Genomic DNA, 15478 nt, shown 5'->3' on the forward strand with positions numbered 1-15478 from the left:
AAAAATGTGCAAAATTACCCGTAAATGTTTATTTATGTTGTAACAACGAAAAAGAGAAACAAAACATAGCAACGCTGGCGTGCAAGAAAGCCCATCTATGCTCTGAAATTTGAATAAAAACAAAACACTCATTGAGTAAAGTGCCAAAACACATCACCCACAGACAAACGTGAACAAATAATAAGCAAAAAATAATTTTCCGTAAAGCACAAAAAACTCAAAGAAAAATAGGAAATTCTTTCTGTTCTCTTTCCCTTGAGTCAAAATACTAAAACAACAATAACAACGGTGAAAATGAGCAGTGCAGCAGCAACATGTGAAAAATGCTCAACACTAACGGTAAGTTTGTGAGGGAAAATTCATATCAAACTCAAAGAAAAATCTCAGCAAGTGTCGCGGAAAATACATCCAATTTTTAGTTTTCCCTTTTGATATCCATTATTAGTTCGCATTCAACAACGGCTGTGTTCGGGTATCTGCGCGATAGTAGTCTCACATCGTTGATTTAAACGTAACGTAACCGTCCGTGTGTGTTACGGTAATTTAAAAAATAAATTAAAATTGTTGATTTGTTCAACAATTAAAAAAGTTACAACAATAAGTTGCAGCAGAAGCAGCATCAATTAAATAATTCGATTTTCTACTTCCCAAAAATCACATAAATTTCCTTTAATCATCATGGTGAGTAATTGATTTCCGGATAACAATGTGGGAAGTTGTTGATGAGATTTGATAATGATCAAATTTCAAAACCAAGCATATTGAACACATTAAAAATTACATAGTTTGTTGAGTTTTTTTCTTCTTCGATGCAATAGTTTTAGTTTCAATTTTTTTAAGCAATTATTCCTATCCTTACCTACTAACAATCAATCAATTCCCAAATTCCCCCCTCCTGCAATTGTTTTATCCTTTTTTTCTGTTTTTAGGTCATAGAAGGCACGCAGTGTCTGAGGTTACTTCTTTTTTTTAATGTTTTGTTGATTTTCCACTTGTCTACTCTGAGTAATACAAATCAGACCGTCCTTGACCTGATTTGTTTTTTTCTTTTCTTCTGTTACAAAATCAAGTTCATTTTCATTGCAGCATTGACCTTGAATGCTGTCTGTATTGGTCATGTTTTTCATTGTTAATATAGTACTTAGCACAATGGATACCTCAAGGAAAGAACTGCAGATATTTATTATTGATGCTATTAAAATACGCTTATTGTGTTTTAGATATTAAAACGAATTAAAACCACAAATAGTGAATAAGGTGAATAGAGTGATGAATGCATTTAGATTTGCAGATGAAAGAATTTATTCAAATTTATAGCAAAGTGATGAAACTAAGTTCATAAAGTAAAGTAATGAATATAACTGCCGTCACCACAAGAGGTCTTTGGCGTAGTTATTATGGCTTATGGGATCTATACCTGATAACAAGACAATAATTACTCTATGGTATTAACGAAATAATCGACACAGTTTTGTCCACCTACAAAGTAAACGTTAATCTCTTGCTTGGCAAAAGATATTGGGAGGGTTGTGAGCTGGTTCTAACAAATACCGGATTGACCTGTATATTTTTTATTTGGATCCAGATTTCAGTTTCCATTAGCCATCAATTTTCTCGGATTATGCATTATGAATTTTGCTAGTGTAGAATCGCATTGGCAGATTCATCGAATGGATAGATCGGTCGTCTGAGAGCCACCCCGAGTTGGCTCAATCCCAATTGAATGCCCATGAACGCAAAACAGTATAACAAAGATGCGTAAACACTACATAACCATTCTTTATCGCTCTAGAGGGTCATTGACTTGATTGATGACGTAAATTGACAAGGGTTCTGTGTGTGCTCCAAAATACAGTTACAGTAGACACTCGCACCTCTGTTTTAAATAATAACATTAAGGGCCAATATTATATGTTTTCTTTTTCAATTGGATGGATTTGAAAACGCAAAATAATACAATTTGGAGGCAATACTGATATATTTTCACATTAAAGGTTAATGCCAAGAAGGCCCTTGAAATTTAATGATCACTTTTAACTTTAAGTTAACCGGAACACTAAAAATCTGTTGGAAAAAACCAAACAATAACACAATAAGACTTATAATAACGGCAATAAAGGGTTAAAGTGAATACTTTGATATTTAAGACATTTGTCCGGTAATTAAGACCTTCAAATATCCTATGTGTCAAAATCGGCACGATCCTAACTCTTAAAGCCGTAATGCGCTATTCGTTGATTGGAACCGACCCAATAGTTGCAGGGTTTGAGAGCCACGATGACTCTTAAAGCAGCCTATTGCGCACTTGTGATTGTTCCAGTTCCCTTTGCACTCTTGACATCTTGGTTAAAGTCCCCAACCTTTGTCATTCGAGTTCTTTCAGGAGTATAGACCTATGTATATGACCTACTTCGTCCTCACCTCGTTGTTCCATTTTCGAATCAGGCGATGATGAATGTTTCAATACCACTCCATCAAGAATGTGTAGAAATAAGTTGGATAGATAATGGTCTTTGTTGTGTGTCCAGCCCGACAGATGTCATGCAGCCAGTTATGGCTATTAATTTGCGCTTTACGAACTGATTTCCTACTCCCTCTATATAGCCGTATATTCTTACTTTTCCTCACCTCGAATCCACTCATCTAAAGGAGTGTGTAACCTATCCATATTAGTCAAAAGCTGTCCTTTACAACTGAATTTTCGGTTGCATTTTTCTTGCTATGCAGGAGCTTCCCATAGTACCCAGCAAAAATACTCATTACAAATTGGCCTACTTTCTCATTATTTTAACACGGGCATGTCATAGGGAGTAAGTACTTATTTTTTGGCACTTAAAAGTAAATAAATAAGTAGTTACGACTTGAAATAAGCAGGGAGTAACTACTTATTTATCTACTTTTTAGTGGCCAAAAAATAAGTACTTACTCCCTATGACATGCCCGTGTTAAAATAATCAGAAAGTAGGCCAATTTGTAATGAGTATTTTTGCAGGGTAGTCTCGAATTTCATTGACGAAGTGTTTTTCGGTAGTTGTTGTTGTAACAGTTTTTTATTATGTTTATATGTTCGTTCCTCTGTTCAATCTGGCTCTGTGTCTATCTCCAGTTCCAGAAAAATGGCTGCTTCGATGGGATGTAGCCACAGATCCACTGGAGTTAGATGGGTAGGTTTGGCGAGGCAGTTAAAAAGGTGTTGTGTGTTGTGCGGGCCCATGCCGCATACTGGGCATATGTCTTGCACGGCGCGATCGATTTCCGCCCAATACGAATTTAGGCGACTGCAATATCCCGAGCGTAGTTGAGCCAAAACTACTCTGGTTTGTCGTGGCAGCTGACGCTCCTCAGCTGCGATAGATGGAGGATGTATTCCGAGTACTTTATTCACACTATAATTGCTTAAGGCCTTGGCAACTGCGTCAGTGTGAATGCTATTCAATCCTGCTTGATATGCTTGTTGATCTAGGGGTTCTCTCCTGTATCGTTGGACCTCTCCCTCTAGAGCATGGATATCCTTCCTGATCTCCCTGAATGGGCCGGGCCTACCCACAAGATGGTGATTGGGATGGCTCATACGATAACATCCAAGCAGGTACTGCAACGAAAGCATCTCATTGTGTTGCTTTACAGGAAGAATTTTTGCCTACTCATGTAGATGGTCCACCGAAGATTTAGGAGGCACCCTGTCGCTGTTCTCAGGGCGGCATTCTGGCAAGTTTGAATCTTTTTCCAGTTCGTATCACACAATCTCGGGACCAGACTGGAGCAACATAGCTTACCACAGACCGACCTATCGCGTTATACGTGGCCAACAAGGTTTCTTTATCTGCACCCCAAGTGCTGCAGGCCAGGGACTTGAGGACCTTGTTCCTACTTTTCAACTTGTCGCAGATAGCTGTGGCGTGTGCGCACGACGTGAATGTAGTGTCGAATGTGACCCCTAAAATTTTAGGGCAGTTTGTGGTAGGAATTCTGCTACCGTCGACCACGACATTCAACCAGTGTTGCCGAATTTGCTGATTTATCGTCATTTTGACGATTTTTTGGCCCAAAATTGAAAAATGACGATTTGACGATTTTATGGTCCAAAATGACGATTTTTCACCTAAGCCAGAAATGTATGAAATAAAAGACGATGACTACATTTTGACCAAAGTTTCACGAAAGATTTTAAGGAAAGCAATGTTCCAAACTTTGAGCTTTTTAATGTTTTATAGCAATTTCCAGACGGATTGGCTATATTTAGGCACATATATGGTATATCTAGGCACAGGTATTTCATAGTTTTTGCCCCACATTCAAATTACATGAGCTGAAAATTTTCCTTTAGTTTTGGTAATAGATGAAAATCTTCCTTAAAAAGTTTTCGAGATAAAATATTACTTATATATATTTTGTTATAAAAAATATGAGTCCAGCTTTATTAACTTCCTACAAATGCTCTCTTTAAGTTGTCATCCAGTTTTGAATGAAAATTTTTATCGATTTTCGACTGCCCAACAACCAAAATGTACGTGTACGGACAAATATGGACAGTTACACTGTCAAGCAGGCGATATTTGAGCTAAGCTACCATTTGAAATGGCAATGTGAACCCAGCTTTACCACACTGCATTGCTTCAAACTCGATAACCATAGGAAAACTATCATCTTCTGAAAGCTGTTTTTATAGCAATATTTAAGTGATATTGGGTTAGATTTATTGCTGTGTTGTGTCTTATGTTGTCAGTCTCATTCACAAAAATAGCAGCGAAAAATCGCATTAAATGGTAACCAAACCGAATTTTGGACCATGTTGACGATTTTTTGACGATTTTTCAAATATTGTTGACGATTTGACGATTTTTTTGACGATTTCTGATCAAAAACTGTCGGCAACGCTGCATTCAACTCACGTCCAAACTGCGCTGTCCATGTGGTGAACAGAGTGGCTGTAGATTTTGTGGCGGAAATCTGCATATTCCTCGAATGGAAAAAGGTGGTAAGATCGGTTTAAAAGTTGTTCAGTCTCTAACAGATGTCATCAGGATAGGTACCCGACGCCAGGATCGTGCAATCATCCGCATACGTCACAATCTTAATGCCGTCTGGAGGGGGTGGAATACAGGAGAGGTAGAGGTTAAACAGTTCCGGAGATATCACCCCACCTTGGGGAACTCCCTGTTTCACTCTACGGGGTTTGGACTTCTTATTCCTGAATTCCACGTACGACTGGCGTCCACACATATAGTTGACTATCCAACGTTTCAAGCTTGGCCGGAGGGTTGTCTGCTCAATGTCATCAAACAGCGTGGAGTGCCTGACTGTATCAAAGGCTTTTGATAAGTGAAGCGCCACCATCACTGTTCTTTCGCACGGTAGTTGGATGAGGACAGTTTTTTTCTAAACTACTTCAAAAAGTAAGGGTTCGATATTACCACCTAAAATTATCGTCATTGGGTCTTCCACAATACTTCTGTCACTTTTACCTCCTCCTGTTTATCCGGTGGTGTCCTTTGCTTCTTCCTCGTCCTCCATGAAGGGCAGGCCCATTTGCCATTTTCCTCTCCGATAGCATCACAACACTCGTGATTCGTACTCAAGCTTGGATTTTGGGGACTTTTCGTATTAAGTGGCTGGTACTTTGCCATAGTTCTGGTACGTTTTCAGGACGTGTTGTGATTTAAAATTGTGCTACAGTAGGGCCAATGATATTATCAATTTCGTTTTGAAATATTTCCTGTTAGGGCGAAGATTATACCCTCAGCATTTATGCTAACGAAGGTATATACACTTTTATACGGGCAAAATGTGCCTCATCGAAATAATGGTTTTAGACCCCAAGTATGTTTGGACGAGATATGTTTCAGACAATTTTGAGTTGATTTAGCTATGTCCGTCCGTCTGGCTGGCTGGAGCGAACGATAACTCTCGAACGGATCAACCAATTCGGTCCAAAACTTTTTGTCCAAACTTAGTTTAAGTTATATCGGTCCACTCCTTCCGGTACCTCCCCCACAAAAGATCGGAAATGTTCGGAAAATTTGTGCGCCCGATAACTCTTGAAGAAAGTAACCGATTTGGTCCATACTTTGCACATCGTGAAGTTTCTACCAGACTTAGCTGAGGTTCCAATATGGATCGGTCGACTCCTTCGGGTACCCCCATACAAAATTTCGGAAAAAAATGAGTTTAGGACCTGCTCTCGAATCGCTTTGATTTTTGTTGTAGCAACTTGTTTTCACTACCCCCATACGACGGTATAAGTTTCATCAGGGGGAAGACCATACTTCCTGAAACCTCTAAGGCACAGTGTAGTGTGTAGTTGTTCGAACGCAATATTACTCTCGAACGGAACTACCGATTCGGTACAAAAGGCCTTCGTAATATTTTGTGCAAACTTAGTTTAAGTTTCAAGATAAGCCATATCGGTCCACTCCTTCAGGTACCTCCCCCACAAAAGTTCAAAAATGTTCGGAAATTTTTTGCACACGATAACTCTTGATGGGAGTGGCCGATTTGGTCCATGCTTTACACATCCTAATATATCCAACACATATAGATCAGGTTCGAATATTTGTCCACACCTTCGGCTACCTCCCACACAAAATTTTGGATAAATTCACTTTAAGACCTGCTCTCAAATCACTTTGATTTTTGTTGAAGCAACTTGCATTCGCTGCCTTAATTACGGCAGTAAAAGTTTTTTCATGGGCAAGTCCATACTTCTTGAGAAAACAGCCCGAAGGTTGTAAAAAACCCCCTATGGCACCACATGTAGTGGCTGGAGAGCTCGAACCGAATACTGCGTTCGTCCAAACTTTGGATATTGTAATATTTCTTAGAATATTAGATGAAATTCGAAGGTGGTACTTATAGGTCCACTCCTACCGGTACCTCCCCCACAAAAGTTCGAAAATATTCGCTAAAATGGTTCGCGCGATTTCTCATAGACGTATCAACCGACATTTTCTTTTGTCAACTACGAATATGCTATTTATTTTTAAAAAATAGAGATTTGTTTATAGTATGTTTAGGTCCACCACTCCCGCTATAGACTGAAAGTATTTAGTTGTCGGCAAATCTCTGGGTTATTAACCTTCAAGACCTCAACAATATACGTTGAGCGTACATGTGTCATGCATGATGATGTGGGCTATCCAAGTCTCCGTAATATATAGCTTAGAGAACACCACAGTAGCACGTACCCAGTAATGATTTTTTCTAACGGCTTTATCTCCAACATCTTGTCGGAATTAGTTTTACAAATATCATTAAAATTGTAGCTAGGTTTTGGACTTTGAACACCGCCTAATATGTAAATATATTTTTTATGAAAAATTTGACCTCATTTCAGAGCTTGTAATTTTTTAAATTATTCAAAAAAGAAAATTTTGAGAGATTTAAATAACAAATTTAGCTTTTCTGTAAACGTTTTGAACGTTCAGTGTGTAAATCCGATATAATAAAATTATTGCAAATATCATCATTCTATTCTTTATTCATATTTAGTGGTGAGCGTCATTCAAAAGCAAATCAAACAAAAAAGAAATAACTTTAAAAAACAATATCAAACGACCTTTACAATCACCTAGCCCCCTGCCACCAATACCGATCGCAGCTACCATAGCAAATCGCAGTAGGCTAGTTCGTTCGAAGAGCTGGGGAAATTAAATGTGTTTAAAGGCCGAAAAAACCCAAAAAGCCAATGAATATTTATAAGACCAGAGACCCGCTTTTAATGATCGGCAGATAGACAACAGACAACAAATGGAGAAGAGAAATAAGAAATGCTGGAATGCTTTTTTTCTTTGTTTTGTTTCCATTTCGCTCGAAGGAAGGGGGAGATAATTATTGTCAAGATTAGCTCCAATTAGTTATCACAAAAAATTTATGATAAATAAAATGGCTTTGGTTTTTTTGTTGTTGTCTTTTTTTCTTTTTTGCATTTAAAGATCATCGAACGTCGCCAATGCTAATTTTTTTCGGCTGGAGCCATAGATTAGGCAAAAACAACAAAATATACAACAAAAATGGCAAGTCAGTGAATTGCGCCGGCAAAAGAACCGGTTGCTCCCGGCATTTGTTGTTCAAAACAACATTCCAATCTATTGTGACGTCAATTATTGATCAGATTTCTATGGGAGATTGGTGCAAACAAAAACTATGACCAGTTGTGCCATTTGCATATCAGAAATCCCCAAAAATTTTTTGTTAATTGTCATGACAAAAACAAATCGGCTTGGCTAGGGGAGTGAGATATAACATTGATAAAAGTTGATATAAGCGGCTATTTATAATGCGACATACATACATATTTTTTGATGCGCCAACAAGTTGGACTTACGGCGCCGTCTGGCCGCAGTTAATTGGATATGACATATAAAAATAAAACTTGAAGTTTTGCTTAGATTTTTCAACAGTCACCGTGATAATTCGCAAGTGTAAGATCGTTGTTAGTTCTCATGTGAATAAATAAGGATAGTTCTTATCCTTAACGGGGAAATTACTCACACACAATAAAAAAAATTTGTTCAATTATGAATAATAGAAAAGAATATTACCAATGCTATTAAAAGAAGTAATTTTAAAAATAATATACCACAAAGTTGACCTTGTAATGAGTCAGTGAATCCGTCCACCCACCTACTCTTCTTGTTTAATGTTCAACAACAACAAAACAAAAATATTTAATTATTTAAATGCCTAAAACAAACGCAACATGTGCACGAGAACTAAGTACCCTTCGGCGCGCCAATGCTGGTCACTCATTCCGAACACAGTAATTTATTCTAAATGCCTGTCTCAATGACTGACCGAACTGTATCATAGCTTTAATTTAGTACTCGTTTGTGAAATATAACAAGTGTTGTCTTAATTTGACGGTTATGATCACAATGACGACAGCGCTGGATTTACGTTGCGACCGCCTACGTCTCGTTTAACAGTTCATAGCCGTTATAAGTGAAGTGATATTTACACTGTACGGTATATTCATCCGGTTGTGTTGTTATTTGTTTTTTCAATGCAAATGAAATGAAAGTGAGATATGATGTGACCCCCCAGCCGTTAGGTGAGAGGAGGAGGATCCACCTTTAGCAATAAATGGTAATTTAAATGAAGTTTTTTTTTTCTAATTTTTTATATATATTTTTGTGTTTTGTTAATGTTGAAGATTCAATTATATGATTGCTTTATGTCTGGAGTATTCCCCCAAGAAATGATGAAGTTAAACCAAGGGGGGAATACTCCAGACTTAAAGCATTTTTTTTTATTTAGTAAATAATAATGTGGCCATCTGGTACCTTTGACCGAAAACAAACCGAAAATCAGAATTCAGTATCACTCTGTGAGTTGATTCTGTAATGCATGAGGGCAATGCCCTTTACAATAAGTGTGTCTGTTTACTCGATATTTATCATCAATTGTTATCGAATCTTACAGTCAACTCCATGATGCAATTAATAAGGTGAACCAGAAACTAAAACGACAAACCTACGAGTATTTTGGTTGAAAGTTCTTCATGCTGTCAGAATTTTTGTTTACATTTTCATACGGTGAATTCACAATAATAGGTCTGTCTGGTTACCCTAAAATTTGTAACAATTTGTAACAATTGTTGCTGGAAGTCGTCTGTTAACACAAAAAGTCAACAAAAGAGAGTGATTCGAGAGAGACATTTGGACAGTTCTTTCACTGAGAGTTTGCAAATTCTTGCTGGACAAATTTCTTCTAGCAACCACTAGCAATTCTTCTTCTTCCTGAAAACAATCAATCATCTGTTTATACCCTACACCACACTGTGGTAAGGAGTATTACGTCTTTGTGCATTTGTATGTAACATACAAAAGGAAACGAAATAGACCCATAGTTCCTTTTGGGGATATACATATAATCACTTTCTGAGTCGATTTAGTCCGTCCGTCTGTCCATGTATTTTTGTTCGCAACGTACAGGTCGCATTTTTTGTCCGATTTAGCTGAAAATTCGGAATTACAATTTTGTTTTGCCATAGAAAGAACGCTATGCCTTTGGTGAAAATCGGTTCAGATTTGGATATAGCTCCCATATATATTTTCACCCGATTTCACGAATTTGCTGCACCAAACACGCTATATACGTCCAATTTTGATGAATGTGTGACTGAATTCGGTCTGTAAATAAGTGTGCCAAATTATATCGAAATCGGTTCAGATTTGGATATAGCTCCCATATATATTTTCGGCCGATTTCACATATTTTCTGTACCAAACACGCTATATATTTCCGATTTCGATGAAATTTGGAATGTGTGACTGAATTCGGTCTAGAAATAAGTGTCCCAAATTATATCAAAATCGGTTCACATTTGGATATAGCTCCCATATATATTTTCGGCCGATTTCACATATTTTCTGTACCAAACACGCTATATATTTCCGATTTCGATGAAATTTGGAATGTGTGACTGAATTCGGTCTAGAAATAAATGTGCCAAATTATATCGAAATCGGTTCAGATTGGGATATAGCTCCCATATATATTTTCGGCCGATTTCGCGTATTTGCTGCACCAAACACGCTATATAAGTCCGATTTCAATGATATTTTGAATGTGTGACTGAATTCGGTCTGCAAATAAATGTGCCAAATAATATCGAAATAGGTTAAGATCTGAATATAGCTCCGATTTAAATTTTACATATTCACAGTGGTGTAGGGTATCATATAGTCGGCCCCGCCCGACTTTGATCATTTCCTTACTGGTTTTAATTTTTCGTTGATTTATGTTTGTGAAAATTAAAATCAATTTTATTGCGGAAATAGCAAGTCTAATTGTATTTTTTTCTTGTAGAGAAAAGTTGCAAAGTGGAAAAAATCCATTTTTGGTTCATTTTCTTTTTTTTTTTTAATAAAATACAACATTTTTGCTTCCTCTGGTTCCTTTATTGGCGGACAAATTGTTTGATTGCTTGCTGGTATTTGCTGGGAAGGTGTCTGTTTACTTTGTACAATTTTCTTGCAAAAGAGAATAAAAACTCCTTTCTCTCTGAGAAAGTTCTTGCTGGACAATTCTTGCTGGAAAAGTAACCAGACAGACTTATTATGAATTGGACAGATTGGGTGAAATCAGCTGGCCTTATCGCTTCACCTTATGTATTGCATCATGGTCAACACAAAAGTCCAGCTAAAAAAGTAAATGCAAAGCTAAACATTAGGTCTATTTTATAGCTGTGAAATCAAAATTTTGCTTGGAAGAGAATCAGCACAGTCTACACCACAATAAAACGATTTTCCTCATATTTGTTAAATTGTTAAATAAATTCTTAATAAAACTAAACAAAATTAATTTTTAATTGATAGGGGAGGATGTGATTTAAATTAAACAAAGAAAAAAGTATCATTCGGTTTTGCCGACAGAGATATACCCTCAGCCTATGTGCATTGAAACTTTCATCGACGGACAGATGGAATGTATTTAGGGTCTTTTCAGAATGATGTGGCCCTTTTTTGGCATTTGAACTTGCCGACAAAAATGTGGATTAGGATTAAAGTTCAAACGTGTCGCGGAGGAGGTACTCGAAGGAATGGACCGATATAGTCCATTACGAACGTGTATCTCATTTTGTCATATATTTTCGATAGATATCGCCCCACTAGTCGTATAACTTAAAACTTCTGGGCCACTATGCCAGGAAGCATGGACTTGTCCACGGAAAACATAATATCGTTGTAAACAGGACCACAACGAACAGTATCGGTATACATTTCCAAAGGATCTTCGAACAGAACATAAACTGCACTTAGACACAAATGTTGAACTTTTGTGGGGGAGGTACCCTAAGGAGAGGACCGATATGTGCCATTTAGAAGTTAAACTAAATTTGGACAAAATATTAGGAGATCCAAAGTTTGTACCAAATTAGTTGCCCCGTTCAAGAGATATCGTGAATACAATTTTAGTGACATTTTTCTAAAATATGACGAAGGCCAAATTTTGGACCAAATCGGTTGTTCAGTTCGAGAGTTATCGTGTTTTCCAGGGCTGTTTTCTCAAGACGTATGGACTTGCCCCTGAAGAAACTTTTACCGTAGTAATGGAGGCAGCGAATGCAAGTTGCTTCAACAAAAATCAAGGTTAGTCGACAGCAAGTCTCAAAGTGGACTTATCAGAAATTTTGTTTGGGAGTTAGCGGAAGGGGTTGACAAATATAGTCCATATTCGAACCTGATGTATACCTGTTAGATATATTGCAGGTGTAAAGTATCGGCTAAATCGTTCACTCCCTTTAAGAGTTATTGTGTGCACAATTTCCCAAACATTTTTGAACTTTTATGGGGGAGGTACCTGAAGGAGTGGAGCGATATGGCTTATTTTCAAACATAAACTATGGTTGGACAAAATATTACGAAGGCTAAATTTTGGATCGATTCAGCAGATCCCTTCCAGAGCTATCTTGCGCTCCAACCACTACACACGGTGTCATAAGCGTTTTTTTGCACCTTTCTGGCTATTTGCTCAGGAAGTATGGACTTGCCCCTGATAAAACTTACACGACTGTAATGGGGGCAGAAAATACAAGTTGCTACAACAAAAATCAAAGCGATTCGGAAACAGGTCCTAAACTGAACTTTTCCGAAATTTTGTGTGGGAGGTACCCGAAGGAGTGGAACGATAGAGTCCATATTGGAACCTCATCTATGTCTGATAGAAATTTCACGATGTGTGAAGTATGCATCAAATTGGTTACTACTTTCAAGAGTTATCGTTCGCACAATTTTTCCGAACATTTTCAAACTTTTGTGGGGGAGGTACCGGAAGGAGTGGACCGATATAACACATCTTCGAACTTAAACTAAGTTTGAACAAAATATTACGATACCCAAAATTTGGTTCGAATCGGTTGATCCTTTCGAGAGTTATCGTGCGCACCAGCCAGCCAGACAAACAGACGGACAGAAGGACGGACATTTCTAAATCCACTCCAAATTGTCTGAAACGGATTTCGTCCAAACATACTTGGGGTCTAAAACCATTATTTCGATGAGGCACATTTTGCCGGTATGAAAGTGGTATATACACTTTCACTTCGTTAGCATAAATGCTGAGGGTATAAACAATGTTTGGGGCTGGTACATACCCAGCAAAAATCCTCATTACAAACCTCCTTTCCCACCCATTATTTTAACAAGGGCATGTCGCGCGAAATATCTGGTTATTTTGTAACCACTGAAATAAGTAGTCAGTAGTATCTACTTATTTCAGTGGTTACCATCTACTTTGTTCAGTGGTTACAAAATAACCAGATATTTCGCGCGACATGCCCTTGTTAAAATAATGGGTGGGAAAGGAGGTTTGTAATGAGGATTTTTGCTGGGTAGTTATATATGTATAGAAATAAATGTTCAAAAATTATTATTAATATTAGGTTTGTCCTTTTACGTACTGAACTTTACTGAACATTGTTTCTTCAGTAATGTTTAGCAACATTTCAATTATACAATTGTCAAAACTTTACTGAAGAAAAAATGTTCAGTAAAGTTCAGTACGTAAAAAGACAAACCAATTATTGTGTATGTATTGTGTGAAATAAATTGGACTTCCTATATTCCGAATAACCAAATTTTCTCTGCAAATAGTTGCGACTCTTCTTAAGTTAGCCAGGAAAATGTGGCTTACATCCTCAAAATACCCGGTACAGTTATATGGGGATTGTATCAAAACGTAGACAATTTTTGGTGGAGAAGATGTATGACCACCGAGAAACTCCAATGTAAAAATTTAACTTATTTAGTCTGAAAATGTGGATAAAATCCTCAAAATACAAAGTATTGGGAGGTAGCGTTATATGAGGGCAATACCAACAGCAGACCTATGTCCAAAATTTTTGGTGGAGAATGTTTGTGACTATTAGGATCCCCAAATACCATATTAACCCAATTTGGTCGGAAAATGTAGCTTAAGTACTGAAAATATTGAAAATCGGGTGGTACCGGTATGGCCACAATTTTTGTTGGAAAAGTTTAGTGACCACTAGGGACTCTAAAATCCCGAGGGACCCTCAAAATACCGAAAATCGTTACATGGAGGCTGTACCAAGATATTAGTCAATGTTGTTCATATTTGTTCCATTATTATCCATTGATTTTGTGTAAATTTCAGAAAAATATCTCAATTAGTTTTCAAGTAATCAGTGATTTCGACTACTGTGCGTTGTAATAAGGACAGCGAGAAAAACATGCTGCAAAAAAATGTCCAAACTTTCCGAAACAGGTCTTTCGAAATACACGAAGGTGTGCATTTATATAGTTTAGTGAACACTAGGGACCCTAAAATACCGAGGGTCCTTCAAAATACCGAAAATTGTTACATGGAGGCTGTACAAAGATATTAGCCAATGTTATTCATTAGGGTTATCACTTTTTGGCCTTTTTTCTCAAAAATGATTTCCTGTAGTGAAAATGAATGAACTTTTACCTATTAATGCTTAAAATAACTTTCATTCCATTTTATGATAACAAAGTTTCTACACGAACTACTTTGAAATATGTTTTTTTGAAAAAATTCTATGGGCCCTTATTACATGTGTTCTTTTACTATCTGATGGACTTGAAAATGCAAAATAAACTAATTTGGAGGAATTAAAAATATAATTTTCACATTGAAAGTTAATGACAAGAAGCTCCTCCTTGAAATTCAATCATCACTTTTAACTTTAGGTTAACCGGAACGATATAAATCTGTTCGGTAAATCGAAACTATAACAAAAGAAGACTGATAATAATGGGGGTAAGATATGAAAAAATAATGTTATATGTAATATAAAATTATATAATATACTAGCGGACCCGGCGAACTTCGTCTCGCTATTAAGGAATAAAATTTCATACAAAAACTCAATTTTCGATTTTTCCGACTTTTCCATCGTAAAGACCTTCTCCTCGAAAATACGAATAACTGACAAAAAATTTTACAGAAATCGGCCTAGCCGTTCTCATTTTATGAATTACTATACATTTTTTACACCATTTTTATATATATAGATAATACGATGATAAAATTAGTGAGAAACAAACGGTTATGTCTTTTTGGTTATGTCGTGTGCCCTTATGCTATACACTGACTACACTGACTTCAAAAAATTGTCAAAAATTCTGAAAAATAAGAACTTTAAACGCTTTTTGTGCGGAGGCTTTTTTTTATTAGTATTATTTTTTTCACTTTATAATTAAGATTTTATGTAATCCTAGGTAAAAACTTATCAAAATATCACAATAGGGTTATGACTTTTTCCAACCTCGTATCCCTGTATCATATTTTGATGAGTATTTACCTAAGATTAAATAAAATCTTAATTTTAAGGTGATTCGATAAACAAAGCTCACACATATACGGGGAATCATGAATAAAAATTCCATGCGGAATTTTTTCCCTTTCCCCTATTTTAGAATTGTTATTTCCATATTTATGTGCAAAAAGAGAACATTTTTTCGATTCAGCGAGAATATTGCATAGTTAAGTG

The 15478-nt window shown here is 36.7% G+C and overlaps 1 protein-coding gene across 3 annotated transcripts in view; it reads left to right on the forward strand.

Moving 5' to 3' along the window:
• The first annotated feature begins 200 nt into the window (after positions 1 to 200).
• The window catches only part of Ak1 (Adenylate kinase 1), a 53630-nt gene continuing 38352 nt past the window's right edge, over positions 201 to 15478 (forward strand). Inside the window, exon 1 of one of the 3 annotated variants that reach the window (XM_073980150.1) lies at positions 201 to 339. In XM_073980150.1, coding sequence (XP_073836251.1) covers positions 295 to 339 — 45 coding nt within the window. In that variant the 5' untranslated portion in view covers positions 201 to 294. Of the gene's footprint in view, positions 340 to 541; positions 682 to 15478 lie in introns of those variants that run through there. The other 2 variants (XM_073980149.1, XM_073980151.1) reach the window with 2 other exon arrangements.

The sequence above is a fragment of the Musca autumnalis genome, unplaced genomic scaffold, assembly GCF_047663935.1.
Source record: "Musca autumnalis isolate F117 unplaced genomic scaffold, ASM4766393v1 scaffold_4, whole genome shotgun sequence".
In the NCBI taxonomy this organism is placed as follows: Eukaryota; Metazoa; Arthropoda; class Insecta; order Diptera; family Muscidae; genus Musca; species Musca autumnalis.